The sequence below is a fragment of the Bombyx mandarina genome, chromosome 26, assembly GCF_030267445.1.
Source record: "Bombyx mandarina strain Sakado chromosome 26, ASM3026744v2".
Classification (NCBI taxonomy): Eukaryota; Metazoa; Arthropoda; class Insecta; order Lepidoptera; family Bombycidae; genus Bombyx; species Bombyx mandarina.
Window position 1 is genome coordinate 3100170 of NC_143232.1, and position 22643 is coordinate 3122812.

Consider the following 22643-nt stretch of genomic DNA (forward strand, 5'->3'; position numbering starts at 1 on the left):
AGGTGATGAAAATCTCTGTCCACGTAATTTATTCTTTATTTTAGGGAAAGTATAGAAATCATTAGGGCTTAGGTCGGGGCTGTACGGCGGATGGTCTAATAATTCTATGTTTTCTTGCTCTAAAAACTCTTTTGTTCTGTGCGCGGTGTGAGAACTCGCATTGTCGTGATGGAGAATGATGCGGCGGTTGCAGTTCTCTTTACGGAGTTCAGAAACGACCTGTGGCAAACAAATGCTAGCATACCATTCTGCATTAACCGTTCTTTGTCCCTTAAGAGGAATAGTCGTAACGTGGCCGGTTTTGGAGACAAACGTGGCCACCATTTTTTTTGCAACACTCCGTGAACGAACAATTTTTGTTGGCTTTAACTCATTTTCGAACACCTAAACTCGTGACTGGTTTTTTTTTTCGGGTTCGTACGCGTATATCCAGGATTCGTCACCTGATACAATGTTGTATACAGCATTTGAGGATCCTGCGTGGAATCTTTCGAGAGTTCTGACGCACCAAGTAACGCGAGACGCTTTTTGCTCTTCACAGAGCGAATGCGGTATCCATCGGGAAAACAACTTTTTTACACCTAATTGTTCATGCAAGATTATTTGTGTTTGACTCATTCCAATGTCTAAAGTTGCCTGAATTTCGCGGTATGTCACATGTCGATCTTCCTCAATCAGCTTACGCACAGCATCAACGTTTTCTTGGGTGACTGCAGTTTTTGGACGACCTTGACGGCTCAGCAAACCAGCGATAAATTGTGGTTTTGGATGGGGCTTCATCACCAAATGCAGAAATGATTAAGTCAACACACTGTTTTTGTGTTAAACCACTTCGAAAGTCATAATAAATCATCGCTCTTGAATTTTCTCGAGTCAATTCCATTTTCTCAACGACTAAACAAGTTTGACCAAACCTCGTGACAAGACCGAGAATCTTTTTTTAAATAAATAAATGGTATTCGATTTTTAAAACCAAGGAGTTTTCAATTAAAAATATTTTAATATGACAAGAACAGTGGAAATATTCCATTCCCGATACTTTTAGCGCAGCCTAGTAGAAGAAGAAATTATGGTGTCATTGACCAATAGTACTTATTTAGATAAGTAGTTCTCAAATGATCAAGTGTGTATTGAAGTACTCAATGATATAAAATATACAACAATCTCTCTTCCCAGCTATTTATCCCACATGGTGGTGAGGTCAGCTTTCCTTACTTTATTCCTCCACTTTGCTCTGTCTTCTAAATCCTCGTCAGCAACTTTGCATTCCCTTTTGTCCTTTAGCACTACATCCTTCCACCTTGTCTTGGGTCTACCTCTAGGTCTCTGACCGGGGAGGTCGTGCAGTAGAACCAAATTTCTGACATAGTCAGGTGGCTTCGTTTTTACGTGACCATACCATCTCTGCCTACTCTCCTGCATCTTGTCGGCGATGCCCCGTACACCTAGGCTTCCACGCACGTACTCGTTGCGGATTTTATCGAGCCTAGTCACGCTGCATGTCCACCTCAGCATCTTCATTTCAGCAACTTGAATGGTATGCACGTTCCTACAATTCTAGATACAACAATTAAACTAAAACTTTTGTTAATAGTATTGATAATAATCAAGGCTTGATTATGTGTTATGCAAATGTAAAATACAAAAAGATAGGTAGAGATAATAAAGGCAATATACAACCTACACTCATTTCTCCCCTGAGTGAACCCAAAAGCCAAAAATGTTGGTTTAGTAACATAGTAATTCAGACATGACCCGGGCTCTCACGAAGCTATTTACTAAACTGTATCCCCGATATGCCGAACCAAAGTCGTTTCTCACTTATTTTTATGCTCGAACAGAATTACTTTCACGAAGAAAAGCCGGAATATAAGTAAATGTGAAAATAATAATGCCCCGAGGAGTTTTTGGGATCAACTGATAAGAAGGCTTACGCAGACGCGCGTCTTGGGAGTTCATGTGAAACTTGTTCAAATGGTATTGTTCTATGAATTTTTATACGAGCCACAAATTCGAAACTACTTTAGCTCAAATAGATATATAAAATTAAACATTAGAGCTTAAACGATTGGTTTAATATATGTAGGATTTGTAAAAATTGAACGTTTGAAAAGAGTGTGAAACGGAGCGTTAAGATATGAGTCAGAAAAAACGGTAAGCAAGGGAAAAGAGAATGACGTAGAAAAGAAAGATGGCCAAGACGGTTAAAATGAGCAAGGCGTAATAAAAGTGTTAATTAATTTTTAATTATTATAACAAAGAAGATTTGAATTTGAAGATTTGAGAAAACATGATGCGCCGACACCAGGTGAATGGGAGAAGAGCAGGATAATGATGAATAAAGAAGATTTGAGAAAAGAAGCATAAAAGTGTGAAGAGTAAAAGTTAACTGCGGGATTATTTTATGTGTCACGATCCCAATTCTACATATTATTATATAAATGATATGTTTTTGATTTAGCAAAGTTTTGCCGTAGTGCTGTGAACAAATAAAAAAAAATATTAGTTATACTTTCATTTATACTTTATAATTACATGATTAATTGATTCAAAACTGAAATATTAGTACAAAATAGTAACATACGTGAATATTAAGTATCATTTAAAATAAATGCGTTATTAATCGTCATTGTAAACTCTACAAACCTTATCCAAGCTTTATTAACGGTTCGTTTATTACTTCAATACTCATAAACAACTACGAACCGCTTGTTTGACCACTGCAGTCGGTGTCTGTAATTGTGTTAGCATTTAATGTGTGATCAGCGTATGTGCTACTTGTAATTGTTCTGATGTTATAACATGTCGGTACCATATTTATAAAATAAAAGTAATAAACATTATTTTCATTTAATTACTCTAGCAGATTAAATCAATAAAAAAGCTACACAATTTAAATTTACTTTAATTCAACTTTATTACAATGAAAATAAAATATACATTTCGTCACAAAACAGACATTAAAAGCTTTCAAGTCTGTCGAATACTGCGTGTCCTGCAGCATTTAACAGTTTTTTGGGAGTCATAGAGAAATTATCAGAAACGTATTATGAAAGGATCTTTATATTAATAGGTTGGGGAAAAGTTCTTTCGAATTATAGTATGTATGAACTTGTAATAAAATCTCTTTGGCTATACTATTTGTATCTGGCTGGTTTTGGTATCATTAAACGTTAAAACTTTAAAGAATATAATTCCAATTTCAAATCAGGAAAATGTGTGATTTTTATTTATTTTTCGTACTCTCAAGATGAGTGAATCTAATGAAGAAATTCGATACATTTTAAAATTTTCCTACAAAAAAGGTAAAAAGCAACGCAAGCTGCGAAAAAAATTTGAAATGTTTATGGACCTAGTGCAATGTCTGTCTGTCTGTTTAACCCTATTACGGATAAAATGAATGCCATTTTTGAAAAAGTGGAGCAAGATCGGTTACGACGTCGGTAAAGAACTGGGAATTGAACACAAAACAGTTATAGCGCATTTGAAAAAAACTGGGTACACAAAAAAGCTCGATATTTGGGTACCTCTCGAGCTCACTGAAAGAAACCTAATGAACCGTGCACTCATTTGTGATTCTTTGTTACGACGTAATGAAACTGAACCATTTTTTAAGAAGCTGATAACTGTTGATGAAAAGTGGACCACGTACAACAAGAACCTGCGAAAAAGGACGTGGTCAAAGGCCGGGTAGGCTTCACAGACTGTGGCAAAACCCGGGTTAACTCGCAACAAGGTGATGCTGTGTGTGTGGTGGGACTGGAAGGGCATTATTCATTATAAGCTGTTACCATTAGGCAGGACCATCGATTCTGAACTCTACTGCGAACAACTGATGAGATTAAAGCAAGAAATTGAGAGAAAGTGGCCGGAATTAATCAACAGAAGGGGTGTGGTTTTTCATCATGATAACGCTAAACTTCACACATCTTTAGCCACTCAGCAAAAATTAAGAGAGCTTGGTTGGGAGGTGTTAATGCATCCGCCGTACATTCCTGACCTTGCACCCTCAGATTTCAACTTGTTTCGGTCTCTTCAGAATCTTTCGCCAGCGCGATGAGCGCGTTGGGCTATGCCTAGCGTTGCCAGACACAGAAACGAAGAATATTTGGACTGCATTGTCATTGATGATGAGAAATAGATTATGTTTAGTAATCGTGAGCGGTCGTCGTGTCAGTTCAGTGGGTTGGCAAAGCCCCAAACGAAAAATTATCCCTAAAAATGCTCACTGTTTGGTGGTCTAGTGCCGATATAATTTGTCAGTGTTTTTATTAAACTTTATCAGTATTGCTGCGGACGTGTACTGCGATGACACAATGATAGAGAAGCTTGCGAATATCCGGTCAGCTTTGATTAATCGCACGTCCTCGCTGTTCTTACAGGACATTGCTTGATACGACACAGCAAATGGTATCTAAGCTACAAGAGCCAATATTGGAAGTTTTGCGTCATCCACTGTATTCACCAGACCTTGCGCTCCTTTTCGCCCAGACTTCTACTTTTTCCAAAATTTGAACCATTATGTTGGTGATACGTAGCAAAATATTCAATATCCAACAGCTCGTACAAATTGCATTTGAAGAGTTTGTTGACTTCCATACACCTCGCTTCTCCAAAAAGGGCATTAAAAAAGGTCCAGCGCAAATTGGCACAAAAATATTTTTTTAAATCACTATATTTTTCTAACTGTATAGATTTCTAAAGCACAAAAACCTCAAATTCAACAGAAGAATTATTCGTTTCACAGTAAATACATTTGAAGGCTCAGTATACGTTTGTATTTACTTTGAGTACAACCAATCAATCAAACAGATGCGCACAACACAATCCAATTTGTATTTATAAGAGAATATGTTCGTTTCTATTCATATTCATGTCACTCCTTTTTAATGTATTACAGACTTTAATTTCGTAAGGCGTAAATTTGTTTAACTCCAATAAATTAAATACACTTTTTTTATTATTGCTTATTGTATTCTTCTATGCTTGCGTTGTGGCCATCATACAATACAAGATATTTGAATGCCTGAATCTCGCTTATGACATTTTCAAGATAAGCTTGCACATGTAGAAGTTCTGAACAACAACATTTGGACCGTCGGTCTACCGAGCAATATCACCCGTTCAGTGGAAGATCTTCCTAACGTCGTATATCCCTACAGCGTTATTCACAATAAAGTGAATCTTAGTGTATGGTTCTGAGATATGGACCATTTATACGTTTCGGTTCATCTGTGAAAGCTGCCGATGATATTCACGATGTAGTTTTTAGTTTCCTAACCTATCTATCTATCAGCCCACAGACATCCACTGCTGGACATAAGCCTCCCTCAAACCTCGCCACAACGATCGGTCCTGCGCTGTTTGCATCCAGCGGATCCCCACGAACTTCAATGGGTCGTCGGTTTACATTATATGAGGCCTATCCACGCTAATCTAAACTTCCATATTAATATTATGAATAAGTAAGTGTAGTGGGCTATCATAGAACGCAAGATGCCGAGATGGGAGATGCCTGAATCTCACTAAAGATTTTTCAAGATGAGTATTATATTACATACAAGTTCCGAACAAATAAGATTCGGACCGTCAGTTTATCGAACTATTTCACCTGATCGTGGGAAGATCTTCCCTTTGTCATTATTACACACAAGTTAGTAATTCTGTCTGGCTGATATGTTGTACTGACATAATGTAAAGCAGCAGAAACAGGCAGGCTGCTGGTACCTACCCGTGCGGACTCGCAAGACGTTCTACCATCAGTAAAAACAAACAAGTTACAAATTACTGACTTTAAGAGAAAATGAGCTTCTCTGCTTAGTTAATCATACTCAATGGCTCACATTCTGTAGTCCATTGTATTTACGCCAGGGCTTTGGGCTGACAAGGGATTAGTTCAGACTGCCAATTTAATCGTTTTGTTTGCAAACAGTAGACAGTAGCTTGTTTATACAGTAGAGAATAGCTTGGCTTTGATTTTAGAGTGGCTGAAAAGCGATGCTAATTACTCACTAATGCTAATCACTCAAGGTGAGATTTGTCTGTTAAAATGGTAGCGGAAATCACAGAGCTGCTGTCGTAGCCTTTTAAGCCGGGGTCCATTATTGCCTAGCGGGAGTAATAGGTAGGAAAGGGGTATCGACCGGTGCGGGCTTATGTATTTTTAACATATGCAAATATGCAATATTAAACACCCCGACAAAGAACAAAAAAAAACCTCAAAACAAACCAAAAATATCACACAAATATTTGCCTGATGTGGTAATCGAACCCGTGACTCTTAGCATAGCAGACAGAGGCGCTAATTAATGCTCCATCGAGTCAGTGATAAGTAACACCAGGAATGCGAATTCTGTTTATTTAGGCTAATGCAGATTTTAACTTGATGTGTTCACGAACTCACCTTCAACCAATTCGTTGTATAAACTACATTTTGCTTAAATATTTTTAATTGCATAAAAATTATGTCCTACCAATTATTTTTTAGTATCGTAGGATAAACGATGTTTTATTATATACTAGCTTTTGCCCGCGACTTCGTCCGCGTGAAATAGTACGGAATGCTAAAGTAAGCATAACGTAAAATATTACCCGCCTCTTCATTTACGTGGAAAGTGAAAATATTTTTGAATAATAGAATGCTAAGGAGCTATTAAAATCACGCTTTTTAACCGACTTCAAAAGGAGAAGTTATCAATTCGGCCGCATTGGTCTTAGCGTGATGTTACGTAGCTTATAGTCTTCTTCAATAAATGGGCTATCTGACATTGAAAGAATTTTTCAAATCGGACCAGTAGTTCCTGAGATTAGCGGGTTCAAACAAACAAACAAACTCTTCGGCTTTATAATATTAAGTATATATTAAAAAACATGCCTTTTTTAAATTCAAGAAATAAATATTTTAGTTATTCATCTAAATAACATAAAACAATATTCATAGCACTAAATTTTCGAAAGCGAATAACAAAATACAGACTTTATCTTTGTTTATTATAAAAACAACAAAGTTGGTTCGTTACAGGAAACTGTAGCAGATTTTTCCCTTAACTAATGACTACTATGAAATGCTTTATTTGCAGAACAAGAAAAAACTTCGTTTGTTTTATATTTGTTTTGAAAAGAACTTCTCTCGTTTTCCATTAAGTACCATTTTTAGTATATCTGATTTTATTTTGAACTAAAAACCTATAAAGAATAAACAAATAGGCAAAGACAAATCAGTTAAACTTCCACTTCATTTCTGGGCGTTAAGTGCTTTTATTATTATTTAGTACTATTTATTTAACAGCAACTTTACAAATGACATGTCAAATGAATTCTAATCTTACGGTGAGAGGTATTATGGTCGGATTTCGATCATTTGGACAGCTTGGAGATTACATATTACAACATTATATTCGGTGTTAATGATCCCAGTTTTGTTGAAACGGGTCTCTGAATCCCCTCCAATAATGTGCGGAATATATCAGCCACCGCCTATTTCAGGCAATCACACAGAAGTCCTGTCATATTGAAAAATAAAAAAAGAATTGGTGTCGTGGGACACCGGACGAAGTTCCTTATTATAAAAATATTGATTTTAAGTTCTATTCGAGGTATAACGAAAATAATTATTCGGGTATACACTTTTTATTATGATTTTTTTACTGATAAAAAAAAAAACTACTTTACAAAGTTATCAACTTCATTTTATTCACAATGATTTATAAAAAATATATAATAAAAACATGTAATTTTGTGTACGTTATTACAAAGTTAAGTCGTACACTGTGCGCATTACTAAAAAATCTTACGTTACGGACGTTTTTTCACGGTTACGGTACCCCCCCGCATCGTCCCATAAGGAACTTCGTTCCAAAAAACAATAGCGTTCTCTAAAAGCACATTTTCCACGGAAATACGAACATAAGCTTTGTCATTATGCCATTAAGACATTGCACTTGATACCAATGCAAATTTAAAAGTAAAATGACTTCGGAGTCAAACTATACATCGATAAATGCGATACGGAATGAATTATTTGTTGATACTATAATATATAAGTATATTAACACCAGTATCTAACATTATAGCGTTAAAAGTCGGCTGTCTTCACGTTCCATTCCACGAACTCGCAAAAAATGATCACACTAAAATGACAATGTTTTGCGCTTACTCCGACTAATAGTTTGACCCCATTTTCCTTCAGTTCCTATGTGGTGTATCTATTTTTTTACTGATTGATTGTGTATGCTTTTATGTATACCGCATTAACCGAAAAACAAAATTAACGAACATGCACTCAACACAAAAATATGTACAATGATCTGTCTTGTCGCTAAAAGATTACAAGAACTATAAAATCCAAAAGATGCGTTATTAATGTTTTAGCGGTACGCCACGACTGGGCATCGGTGGTGTTAAACAATCACCACTAGATGGGTCGTATGCATAACTGCCTACAAGAACAATAAAAAAAATAGAATTAAAATGTTACACGAATAAAAAAATAATTTATTACTTTAATAATGTACAAATACTCAATAATATTTACCCGAATTCAGTGTACTTACATACTACAACAATCTTTCTACTCTTTAGAATTATTATATTCGCTTAGTGACTATCTAAAAGAGGATGTTTTAAGCGATAGCCATACATACCTTGTGAAATTTTATGGTTTGATAGTATATTTTTATTTTCTGCACTGACTCGGAGGCACCGTAATTCTTGGCACCGTGGTCTTAACAGTTCGACCGACGATCGTGGGTTTGATTTCCAGATTGAGCCAACACTAGTATGACGAACCGTTTTGTTTACCTACTCTTTACCTGGGTCTATCTGTTTGAATTTATTATTGTTTTTTTTTTATATTTTTAAACGCACTTAGGCATGTTAAGAGTCTCTGGTTCCCATGGTAAAGGTAATTCTAGTCTAGGACCAGTGTGCTTAGTGCGAGTTTTCTAATGTTCTCGATAGTGTAAAAGTAAAAATTTATAGGGTGTGGAACTTTTTTTTTATAGCTTAGATGGTTGGACGAGCTAACAGATCACCCGGTGTTACTGGAGCCCATAGACATCTACAACGCACATTTGCCACCCACCTTGAGATATAGGTTTTATGGTCTCAAGTATAGTTACATACGTTCGCCTACGTTTGCCACTAGGGGCGCTGTTCCAACTCCATACAAATTTGAGTTAACTTTTACGCTATCGAGAACGTTAAAAACTCGCACACAGGTGACCGTGCGCGATTTATTAATTGATTTATTTATTAATAAATTACTTTATGAGTGTTCCCTACGCTATACAGTTCATACGTTTCTCTTTAAGGGCCCTTGTTAGGTTTGATATGTACTTCATAAGGTTCAGAAGTTTATGTGTATCTTCGAATGAAGTACTCTGCTCCGATATTGACTGATATAAGGAGGCTTTGAGTATAGGTATTAAGTATTTCAAGTTGATATTTATTTGAAGTCAGCTTGGATAATGAGTAGACAAAATCTCTATGCCCGGCATGCAAACAAATTGTTAGACGGGTAAGCGAGCTTATATGTAAGACCTATAAAGACCGTACTATCTCCCTTTTTATTTACTAACAATAAGTTTTCAAATCAGAGGTTTATCACTTAGTTAATTATCATTAGTAGTAAGATAGACTTGGGCACGATCTATCGATTTTTGGGTGTTTCATGAAACAATAGATAACATAACGTTAATTCCGTAACCCAACTTGAGACATACATAAGTTTGGATTTTTAATAATATTGTATGAAGACAGTTCCGCCTAAGTCTTAAAAACGGTAGTTACATAGTTCACGAAAAGAATTTCTGCGCTCTTTGAAATGGTTTATTAATGGTAGGACGTCTTGCGAGTCCGCACGGGTAGATACCACCACCCTGCCTATTTCTGCCGTAAAGCAGTAATGCGTTTCGGTTTGAAGGGTGGGCCGTTATACTGTAGAAACTGAGATCTTAGAACTATACCTGAAGGTAGGTGGCGGCATTTGCGTTGCAGATGTCTATGGGTTCCGGTAACCACTTCACACCAGGTGGGCCGTGAGCTCGTCCATCCATAAAAGCAATAAAAAAAATCGGTTGACTGTAAAGTCGGTTTACTGACGATAGTTGAACGTGACAACGTCATAAGAAAATACTGATGGAATGGTTTCATTTTTCAAAAGAAAATTTTAATTTTATTTGTTTGATAGATATTTTGTATGGACAATTGACACCACATTCATTCTTCACTGAACTTCATACTTGACGATGTATTATTGTATAGCAGCTGTCCACGCGAATGCAACGCTCACTCAAGTAGGAGAGAGACACATGTCGAACGCTGCCGAACACGGAGGCCGATTGTGCCTCTTTATCGCTCGTTGCGCGCTCTTGCTTGCACTTCAAGCCTTAAATGGAACGCCTCAGAGCGAGGTAACGCCGCATGAGTCATGTTTTTTCGGGCGTGCAGCCAGCTCCATCGAATTACAAGACGTTGTCACGTCAAAAAGTTATTAGTGCAAGAAGGTGCATATTAGTGCATTAGTGCAGTTTAATCATGACATTCTCGGGAGGCGTCTTCAGTCTCACGCCGAATCTCTCATGTAATTTAAGTGAAACATCTAAAACTAAAACAAGAAATAAAATCACACGTTAAATAGTTAACCTAAGCTAAAACTCAGAAGTAGAGATACACTATAGACCGATTGATATGAAAATGTCAATGGACTTATGCATGCACCATCTATGACATTATTTTCTCAAAACTACTGTTGAATAAAGACAGCTTACTGTATGAAATAAAATGAATTTTAAAAATGAACTAGCCAAAGACCTACTTTCCTATAAATTACACAGCCCATAAAACACAAATCAATACAGGACATTTTTATATTGAGTGCCTACATATTACCAGAAGAAAAAATCGATATTCCCCTTAGAAACTTGAAGAGTCTAAGCAATTTGCGATGAGTATGACCAAACACTTGTGACGTTAATATGGGCTTTGAGCTATTATAGCGTGTTTGGCGAAGTATAGAACCTCAGTGGGGATTCGTATTTCTGCGACAAATCGATTTAATAGAATCGATTTGTTCTAGAACATGATAACTACATACATGAAATAGCTTATTGAGTTTTCTTAGAGCGTTATACGGATGGGATCATCTCGAATAAATTCTCAGAGCAATCTTTGTGGGACATAAATATGATACATAGATTAATACATAGCTTTACTACTTACTTTATTAATTAATCTTAAAACTAGTTGTGAGTTTTCCTGAAATTTGTCAATAGAATTAATGAAATTGTAAATGATATAAAAATTGCTACTTAAAAAAATAGGGAGGTTGATGATAGTACCTTATGCGAGCCCACTATTTACCGTGCATTAAGCTTTGGAGGAAAAAAATGAAAAATACATTTGATCTTAGTAAGCTGTCTATTTAAATAAAATGTTATCAATAAAATTAACAAAGAAATTTCATAAACTATCAACAAATATCTCACTATGAGTATACAAAGTGAATAGTCACCATTAGCATTGGTCAGTTGACAGCACTCCAGCCATTTCCTTTAAAGCCCTTACGTAGAGACACCCAGATTTATTTCTAAGCTTATACTTATCTATATTACAGTAAAAGAGTTTAGGACATAAAATTAACAATTCGGAAACAGTGATGTCACTTATCGATTTTAAATGTCCTGGGGAGTAACTGTATCTAATTATAATTGGATTCATCGGTATACGTAAGTTGTGGGGAAATCCTAGGTTTTCTAACGTATTTTGTGTCTAATTTTGTTGTGTTGTTATTAGTAATAACCACTACCTACATTGAGACTGGAGATCTAAGTCTGGAATGTATTGTGCGTATCGTATTAGCAGTTGTTATACCGTCAAAAAGAAACGTGGCTATATCGACGAATAGAGGAGTTCAAATCAATGTTTATGTAGCCCATTGAGACATGGCTTGAATCAATTGCAAATGAGATTGAATTCTCATTTACCTTGCACGACCACGATGGCTGCGGAGAGAATTTAGCAAACCATTCGTATCGATCCAACCTAAGTTACAGCTTTACGTAGTTGGGGGCAAAAAGTGAACTGATGTATTGCTGTATTCAGTATCCATAGAAATCATCAATCGTGATGATTGAAACTTCAGAATTCTTAGCAAAGGTGAGTTCGAAGTGATCGGAGAAAACGGATCGTCTTACGTAATTAAATCAATGCTAAACAATAGCAAGCCCTTTATTTAAATCTCCGTTGAAGATACTGCTACTCGCGCTTGGTCTCACAAAGATAAAAGCCTTTGATGTTTCCTATAACGGTCCTTCCTCTATATGCTGACGACATGCGTCGTCATTTGGCAAATCTTAGAAGTAATGATGGGGGATTGAAATTATGCCATTCAAACTAAGAATGTGTTGCCATCAACGAGCTTAGTAGCAATTGTTTTCGGTGGCATTGATTATAAGGTAAAGAAATCATAGTTCCAAAGCGAAAGGTATTTACAGATACTTTGTATTCACGACTTCTCGTGTGTTATAAGGATTTGGTACATAAATGTTTATGAGTCTAACGTTGGTGACCTATAAGTACGGTTAATAATGGGGTAATCGTCGGGAAGCATTTTAGGGTGGTTTTCTGGTCATTAACTTGTCTAACACACCTGGCCTGGAATTAAGCATTATATAATAAAGGTGTTCAACTACTACCTGTTCATAGATTTAAGAAAACTGTCAAGGAACGTTTGTGCAACAAGGCATATTATAAAGTTAAGGATTTTTTACTAGATGGCACTACGTGGGAATGAGGTGTTCGCTCCTGGCCTTTTCATTTTTCATTATTATTATTATTTATTTGAATTGTATTTTTTTGACTTGTTTTTTTGTATACTGTAAATATGTTTTCTTGTTTAAAAAAAAAGAAAATAGTTGAGAAAATACAAAAAAAAAAAAGCCCGCTGAGTTTGTTTCGCCGGTTCTTCTCAGGACTGTGGCTTTTTTTGGAACCGGTGGTAGAGTTAACATTTTCTTTTACATTTTGACATTCAACAAGTGTGTTTTTGATGACATCCAAGTTGAAATAAATGATTTTGAATTTGAATTTGAATTTGAATTTGTGTAATTATCTCATAATATTTTGGACTCATTACAACTTCATTTATTGAAACTGCACGTTCTATTGTTGATGAAACAAAATTGTTTTTTATTGCTTAAACGTTTGAATGAATTCCCGTCCATCCAAGCGGTTACAAGTCACCAATACATTTGACGATATCAATGTCGCCACCAATTTTTAGGGATTACGTCACATTATGAATTTTATTGTTTAACGACTGACCCAATCTTTAAACTGGAACACATGATTTGCTTTGCGGCAGAATTAGGTAGGTTCTATTTACTGCAGGCTCACAACCCTCCTTGCTATTGGCAAAAACTGTAAAGATGTATCACACAATACTTATATAGTTAGAAATCTTTGGCAAATCTTTTTTATTTCTCACAAATTCACACCCGGGATTTCAAATCGACTTTTTTTTTTTCAATTATCGGCGGTTTCTACACCTGGCATCTCGCATATGGATTATTAACGTACAAAACTTTCGCCTTTCGAATTCGAGTGCGAAGGTATTAGATGGATTTGAGCCTTCGCCTTTGTAGTTCCGTTATAAGAATTCCTTTGTATTTGCGTCTGAGGACTTTTTTCTTATATGTAGGTATCATTTTAGTATACTTGATTTTTTATTTCGCGATCCATCTGGCGGTAGATGGACACTGAAACTTATAATGCCGCCAACCGTTTTGAGAGACAACGATCCGGTAGTAGATTCTGCGAAGCACTGCTCTTACTAGGGTCAGTGTTAGCAACTCTCCGGTTGAGCCCCGCGAGCTCACCTACAAACGTTAGGGCGAAGCTGAAATAGCCTCTCAAGGCTATCAGCATAGTTAGTAAAAAAAAAAAAATTAGAGATCAATCCATAGTCTCTCAAAGTTTCACGGCTGTCAAACTGTAATGCTTGAAAGAAATAAGCAGGATAGTGGTTGTAACGGTAAGCGTTACACCAACCGGTAGCCACAGTGGGAGTATGAGATCTAATAAAAAAAATATTCCCAGGGCGCCTTTTAAAATAAAGAAAATTAAGTGCAGTCACAACAAAAACATATATTAAATTAAAACACACAATAATACAATAAAAGGAAATTAATATATAAAAAGTGGCCTAAAGCCAAAGGATAAGACGTCCGGTGCATTCGTATGAAGCGATGCACCGGTGTTCGAATCCGAGGTGGGTACCAATTTTTCTAATGAAATACATACTCAACAAACGTTCACGATTGACTTCCACGGTAAAGGAATAACATCGTGTAATAAAAACCAAACCCGCAAAATTATAATTTGCGTAATCACTGGTGGTAGGACCTCTTGGGAGTCCGCACGGGTAGGTACCACCACCCCGCCTATTTCCGCCGTGAAGCAGGAATGCGTTTCGGTTCGAAGAGTGGGGAAGCCGTTGTAACTGTACTAAGACCTTATATCTCAAGGTGGGTGGCGCATTTACGTTGTAGATTTCTATGGGCTCCAGTAACCACTTAACATCAGGTGGGCTGTGAGCTCGTCCATCCATCTAAGCAATAAAAATAAAAACTTAAGCTACTTAAACTAGTTTGTTAGGCAAGGTTTATTACAAAATTAGATGAGGGTAAACAGCACGAATGTTCTGCGGCGAAAAATATTACAGTAAAAAGTTATACGTATCTTTTGTTAAATTACGGTGATTCAGAAGTCTAGGATCCTCGGGTCTAGTGACGATACTCCATTACCTTATGTCAGTCAGAAAGTATTAGCAACAGATTGTGATTCCGGGAAATACAAAAATCTCGATTGACGGACTATTAGAACCCGATATCATAAATCGGGCACTTATAATTAACTTGAATTTTATATTCGTAAACAGTTAACTATGAGCGTAGCTTACTTTCCACTATTTGGCGTGGCTTCTTAATGAGTAGCTCCTTTTTTTTTCCCCTACCTATGCTGATAGCCTTGAGAGGCTATTTCAGCTTCACCCTAACGTTTGTAGGTGAGCTCACGGGGCTCAACCGGAGAGTTGCTAACACAGACCCTATCAAGAGCAGTGCTTCGCAGAATCTACGACCGGATCGGAAACGCGACCCACTGAGAAGATCCGGCGAGAAACTCAGTGGGCTGCGTCTATGGGTTAGTTCGCTCGTCGAGCCCTTCGTCGCAAGCGACGGGTTCGACGAGGACGGTGACTGGTGCTTGTGGTGCCTAAAAGCACCGTTAATGGGAGTGGCTCCTAGCGTATGCATGCCTATTTAAATAAATACGAACAAAAGATGTTCCGATGGAGAAGGCACGCGCTAGAATCACTTAAAGCAATTCATGTGTCGCATTAAAATTATGTAAATTAACAATAGGTACGGTGTTACATGGTAACTCACCTTGCGACCTAAGAAGTAAAAATTATTACCGATTTTATTTATGTACACAAATATAAGCGTATTCTAAAGACGAGCAGCGTAAAACAGTCTAGAGCGCTCATAAAATCATAAGATATAGACCCGGGGGAATTCATAACCGCCTATGGATACAGGCCTTAACTCTTATGATATATGAGGAGTAGGTTTTATTCGTGCCGTTCTATGATGGGTTCCTAGCACAAACATTTTAAAGTAACTGGTCGTATTTTTAGCCGACTGCAAAAAAGGGGAGGTTCTCAATTTGACTGTATTTTTTTTATGTTTGTTACCTCATAACTTTTGACTGGGTGAATCGATTTTGATGATTCTTTTTTATTAGAAACCTGACGCTTCCCGTGTGTTCCCAATTTAGTCCAATTCTGACAATGGTATCCGTGAGGAAACCATATAAGTCGTAAAGGGGAATGCCCACTCTCCAGTGTGCTAGGCCCAAGGTGGACATCAAATATAACTATAAAAATGGATTGATTCAAATTCTTAAATGTATTAGACATCTAAAAAATATATTGAAATTGACGCCACTATTATAAAAAATATAATAAAAATAAAAACTCGTTTTGAGGTTAATTTTCTATACAAATACTTCAAAAACTTTTCTTTTTTTAATGTTTAATAATCCTTAATAATCCTAATGTATTTTTATCCAATTGTAGTTATTAAGGTATAAAAAACATACATACTTCTTTAAATATCTATATTTTCTTCATCTTCATACACAATTAGTAAATCATCTAAAAATAGCGCAGGAGAGCTTATACACGGTTTTAAATCTCGGTCAGGTTAAAACCACAATTCACACATTGTTTTTCAGTTGTAGTATGAAACGTTATTGATAAAAGCAAAATAAATCGAAGAAAAATCAAAACACATCCATTTTGAACGCAAGCACAAGCAGCAAGCGAAGTGTCAGTCAGTCAGATTAAAATCAGTGTTGTCAGTATAAAGAAAAATAATTACATGAAATTCATATATCGATCATTTTTTTTAAATAACCGATAATTGATTTATTTCTTAATCCTTTTTTTAGGAGTACACATTATTTTTTATTTTTTATGTTTTTGTTTTTGTTGTACATATTTAAATAACAATACAAGTTAGGTTTTTTTTTATTGCTTAATTGGATGGACGATCTCACAGCCACCCTGGTGTTAAGTGGTTATTGGAGCCCACAAACATCGCTGAGTCGGCTGTTGCCGAACGTCGGGGGGCCTGACGTGGTGGTGCGCCGCCTCTACACGGGGGTGGTGCGGTCGATGGCACTGTACGGGGCTCCCGTGTGGTGCCACGCCCTGACCCGCGACAACGTTGCGGCGTTGCGACGTCTGCAGCGCGCGATTGCGGTCAGGGCGGTTCGTGGATACCGCACCGTCTCGTTCGAGGCGGCGTGCGTGCTAGCTGGGACGCCTCCCTGGGACCTGGAAGCGGAGGCGCTCGCTGCGGATTACGCGTGGCGATGCGATCTCCGCTCCAGGGGGGAGCCGCGTCCTGGCGCGGCGGAAGTTCGAGCGCGGAAGCTTCAATCTCGGCGTGCCGTGCTCGAGGCGTGGTCTCGCCGCCTGGCGGACCCCGCCTACGGGCGACGGACCGTCAAGGCGATCCGCCCGGTCCTCTCGGACTGGGTGAATCGCGACCGAGGACGTCTCACCTTCCGGGCGACGCAGGTGCTCACGGGACACGGCTGTTTCGGTCGCTACCTGCACCTCGTCGCCCGGAGGGAGCCGACGCCGAAGTGCCACCACTGCAGTGGCTGCAACGAGGACACGGCGGAGCACACGCTCGCGTACTGCCCCGCTTTCGCGGAGCAGCGCCGCGTCCTCGTTGCAAAAATAGGACCGGACTTGTCGCTTCCGACCGTCGTGGCTACGATGCTCGGCAGCGACGAGTCCTGGCAGGCGATGCTCGACTTCTGCGAGTCCACCATCTCGCAGAAGGAGGTGGCGGAACGGGAGAGGGAGAGCTCTTCTTCCCTCTCGGCGCCGTGCCGCCGCCGTCGGGCAGTCTCCTCCCGGTGATGGTCACGGGGCGACCTAAGGGGGTTGAGGCTGCGCCGCACGCTACCGTCACTCTAGCGCGCTGGCACCAGCAGGACGGGACGGCGCGTCGGCGGCTGCGGACTGCGATGCGATCCGCATTTTCGTCGTCGCTGTCGTCGCCGAACATACTGTTGAAGAGCAACCCGGTCGGCGGTGTATCGCGTTCCGACCCGGCAGGCTGGTTCTGGCCCAGCGGGGTATCCCGGAACACCAGCGGCACCGCCCGGGCGGCCTGGTAGGGCCGCCGTACCGCGGAGACTGACGTCGTTGGTCGTCGACTATCGCCTCGACGACCCGTCGGTCGGGCGTCCTCGGGGTGGCGCCGCGTGTCTGGTTGTAGTGTTGACCGCAGGAACCCCCCTACTCTGAACGGGTTCTGACCCCGGACGGAGATCGGACGTCGGGTGTAAGAGTGCAGGGGAGTCGTTTAGTGGGTGGGCCCTAAAATCCTTGGGCCCGCGATCTGCTCTCAACACCTGCAGATCGTTGAGTCTCACATACCCCGCGCGCCCCCTAGGCGCGGGGACCTCGTAGGAGGTTCGGCCCACGGCCCGAGAAAAAAAAAAAAAAAAAAGTGTGTGTGTCCGCTCCGACGCACGACTGGAGTTTACTGGATATAAAAAATTAAACGAAACAATACGAGAAATAGTTCTATATTACGACAACACGATACACTACAGATTATTAACAAATTAACGAGACACAAAACAAACGACTAACAAATATATGAAAATACAATAATGAGAGAAACGCGCGATCAGTACGAGGCTTTGTGGCGGACTGCCGGCGCAGCAGCCCGGCGCGCATTTCGTGTGACATGCGCATAACGCATTTCGTGTGACATGCTAGTACGATTTTGGTCCCCATAATTTTCATACCGCGGGCCTATATATGTAAATCGATTCTAAAGGAGTAAACTCCAAAAAAAGCCCACAAACATCTACAACGTAAATGCGAAACCCACCTTGAGATATAAGTTCTAAGGTCTCAAGTATAGTAACAAGTTAAAGTCCAATGGGTATGTCTTTGTTGTTATTTTATGTGCTTAAAATCGATTAAAATCGATTGATTAATGATAATACTTAAAATGATTTATTTATATGTTTTTTTATATACTTAAAATGTTTACTTAATACGTAAAAGGTTTTGATGCTGGCAATATTTTTCCCGCAAAAATAAAAACCTTGTTTTTTTCAACAGAGTTACTTTTTTTAAACTACTTATTGTAAACTGTAGTGGCGCTTATTTGGAAGAAAGTAAATGTATATTTATTTATGACAAAATTAATGCACTAAGTATTTTTTCTCTAATCTATTGTCCGCTTTGGGCCTGAAATGGGCATTCCCCTTTGCATTAAATACGTGCGCGACAAATAGATGAATAACTCAATAACTCAATATCACGCCAACCGATTTCGATGATTATTGTTTTTAGTGTATATTAATTTGTTTTGGAATATCTTTTTTTTCTATTTGCAGTCGGTTTTTGTTAAAGCATGTCTATTTACAAATTATTTATATAAGATTTACATGATTTTACTTTTCTTTTGCCTCAGATATGTGAGAAAAGGGCAATGGCCTTACTACAGATCGCATGGCGTTGTAAGCTGACAATCGACACTAAAATCCGAGTCGAGATGAACTGGAGCACTGAAGCATTTTAAAATGGAGTTCGCCTCCACCTTAGCTACGAATGTGAGTATAGCTGCATTATTGTATTGCAGCGACGTAATCGTGTCTAATAGAAATTGTTCACGAAAAAATCCGCCTTATTTACGTAACTATTGTCATTTTTTAAACTTTTATTGCCCGTGTAGGCAGACGAGCATATAGATCACCTGATGGCGAGCGGTTACCGTCGCCCATGGATTTCAGCAATGCTAGGGGTAGAGCCAAGCCGCTGCCTACCGTTAAGTACTCTCCACAAGCCTCGTCGTCTCTAGTCAATGAGCAAACTCGATCGATCTAAAAGCAAACTAGACCCAAAGCTTCAATTTATTTCAAGTTATCATATTTATGTGTGATTAATATTTGGCTGTTTTGTGTATTGACCTAGTATAGCACCACTTCATCTCTTACGCGTACCTTACACTATGTTCATTGTTTTTGGTGTATTACATAACCATTTTGCGATAGCCAACTAGCATTTACTACGTGGTAGGCCCTATTATCAGTCCAAAAGAATAGGTACCAAATATAGGAATAAGTCCAAAGGAATAGAATAGGTGAAATATGGGGGAACAACGGATAATTAATATTTGGGGTATATACGACAAAAGGAAGATCTTCCACCGAGCGGTTAAAATTGCTCGGTAGACCGACGATCCAAATATGCTTTTTCATACCTAAACTGATGGCCTTGAGAGGCCATTTCAGTGTAAACCTAACAAGTAGGTGAGCTCACGGGGCTCAAACCTGAAAACGTTGCTGTCACTAACCCTAGCAAGAGCGGCGATTCGCAGAATCTACCACCGGAAGGGTTCGACGAGAACGATGACCGGTGCTTAGGGTACATAAAAGCGCCGTTTGTGGATCGGGAGGATCCGAAAACCAAATATTCTTGTTTGGAACTTATATATGTAGAATAGGGATCGCAGCACATAAATAAAACTTCCACTGTTCCAAAATCATCTTTTATAATAATAATAATAATAAATTAACACTTTTCTTACGTCTTGCTCATTTTTCAACCGGCCTCGCTATCTTCCTTTTCTCCGTCATTCTGTCTGTCATTCTCTTCTTTCTTCTTTCCATTTTCTCTCACTCACATCTTAACGTTCAATTCCATACTCTTTTCATACGTTCCGTTCTTACCAATCCTACTTAAATATTATTATGTAGGTTTATCTTGAAAACTTTATAGGCCAGATTCAGGCATCTGTCAAATATCTTGTGTCCTACGATGGCTACCGCCAAAAATACAACTGAGTCTACGTCCTCATATCTCAAAGTGGGTGTCTCAAGGTTGCATACCTATTGTGATAAGTAGATGATTCGGTACCGGTCAAAATCAAGTGGACAGTAAGCTTGTTCACCCATACACGCAAAAAAACATGGCTCGTTAGCAGGTTAAATAAACAACTAAAGGTTTTTAATCGCAAACTCAACGCCACCTTCAAGTTATAGTCCGATCGATCATAACACGTCAGGAACGAATTCTTTCATCGGCCGGACTATAAATAACAAAAACTGCTTAACAAAAACACCAACCTGAAAATTAATTAGAAAATCAATAGCGTTTGTAATATAAAACTGAGATATAGAACTCATGTCTCAAGATGAGGGATGGCATTTACTTTGTTGATGTTTTCGACACCGGTAACCACTTGTATTTATGTATGTGTGTGTGTCTGTATGTATTTATATATGTATGTATCTATGTACGTATGTATGTATGAGGAAGTAAGAGGCTGCAAAGAGGCCTAAACGGTATTCAGGCAGCGACAGCGAGTCATTGTTACTATTTCTATATATACAGTGATAATCGCGGTGCCGTCCGATTTCGATTTTTCGTGTTTTATAATTTAAACAGTATCATTCAAACATTTCGAGTTCACATTAAAATTGTTTCAGCTAGAAAATAACAAATCGAATGATTCTTCAAAAAGATCTTTATTAAAGAAAAATAAACTGTATCAATATTACATAGCACAATAAATTTGTAAGAACACTAAGCACGCTTCGAAAGTTCTAGGAAGAGAAAAGTGTCATTATTGCATAAATTGAATCGAAAGAAGTATTTGTTCGGTCTTCAATAGAATATAACTATTTTTCTCTCTACATATCTTTTGAGTGTTTTATCGAGTTCCGAAGTAATTGAGTGTAAGAATCTAATATATGAAACTGTTATATCGATCGTAGTATTAATATTACTTTGATGTGAATATTGTTACACGCTGGGTTTCGGGATAAATAAAACTTTGACGGAAGTACAGATTAAAACTCTATTAAACACTTAAAACACTTAAGGAGCACTTTAAAATTCTCAATTCACTTCTTCCACTTCGCTTCAGCTGATCCGTTCGCTGTTTCGCTTCGAGTAGATCCGATTACTAACCGCCTTCATGTAATCTCTGCGACGCTTTTATAGTCGATGCGACTTCTCTACAATTATCGAGAGCATTCCCGGCAAGACCATTCGTTTCGATATGTGTTTCCGCTATTTGATAATAGATGGCGTTACGCTTCCCGAGCGTTCTCGATATTACTAGTTCTTTTAATATTCGTTTCTGCTATTCGACTACAGATAGCGTTACAATATGTTAGATTTTGTTTAAATAAATAATAAATATTACACATAAATGAAAAATTACAAAGTTTTTTTTTTAAAAGTCCGAAGATGCATGTAAAAACGGATAGTGGTAAAGCATATATGTAAGTACCTGGCAATTTTAAACGAGAGATTCATTTTTAATCCTCTTAAATGCGATTATTTTTTTATTACCTACCCCTTTTGACCTCTGAAGAGGTTTAGGGAGATGTAGGATAAAGGAAGATAATAATAATAAAAAATGGCTGGTTAGTGTGAATTGCTTGCAGTTTTATTATTTTCTAATTTTATTTTATATAGTTCACATTATTATAACTTTGTATATATTTGTAATTAATAATTTTTTTAAAAGCATTTTATCATAAATAGGCCTAAAAAATAGGGAGTTTGTTTGCATAAGTTCGGTAGGACTACGACAAATAGAGCTGCTGGCGACACATAGTGTAGCAATGGGCATGTTTCCGATTCTCATGAGGACGAGAAATGTTGAATTGACCTTGAACCTTGACCTTGAGTAACGCCATCTATCGCCGAATAGTCGAAGGAATATCGAAGGATCTAGTAGAATCTAGAACGTTTGAGAGGTACGACGCCATCTATTTTCAGATAGCGGAAACACACATCGAAGGTACTCGACTTGTAAGGAATGTTCTCGACGATTCTAGGGATGTCGTATCGACTATAAAAGCATTGCAGAGATGGCATGCAGTCAATTAGTCATCGGAACTACTCGAAGCGAAATAGCGAACGGATCACCTGAAGCGAAGCGGAAGAAGTGAATTAAGAATTTTAAAGTGTTCTGTGAATGTTGTAAGTGCTAATACAGTTTTAATTTGTACTTTGGTGGAACTTTTCT

At 38.2% G+C, this 22643-nt stretch overlaps 2 protein-coding genes across 2 annotated transcripts in view; one reads left to right on the forward strand and one right to left on the reverse strand.

Moving 5' to 3' along the window:
• The window catches only part of Dopr1 (dopamine receptor-1), a 113959-nt gene that overhangs the window by 53429 nt on the left and 37887 nt on the right, over positions 1-22643 (forward strand). The window contains exon 2 of the mRNA XM_028184779.2: positions 19074-19212. Within this exon, the coding sequence (XP_028040580.1) occupies positions 19183-19212 (30 nt within the window). The 5' untranslated portion in view covers positions 19074-19182. The remainder of the gene's footprint in view (positions 1-19073; positions 19213-22643) is intronic.
• On the reverse strand, positions 1177-1521 carry LOC149499776 (uncharacterized). Its single transcript, XM_089738751.1, has one exon. The coding sequence runs from the start codon at positions 1519-1521 to the stop codon at positions 1177-1179; it is 345 nt and encodes a 114-aa protein (XP_089594877.1).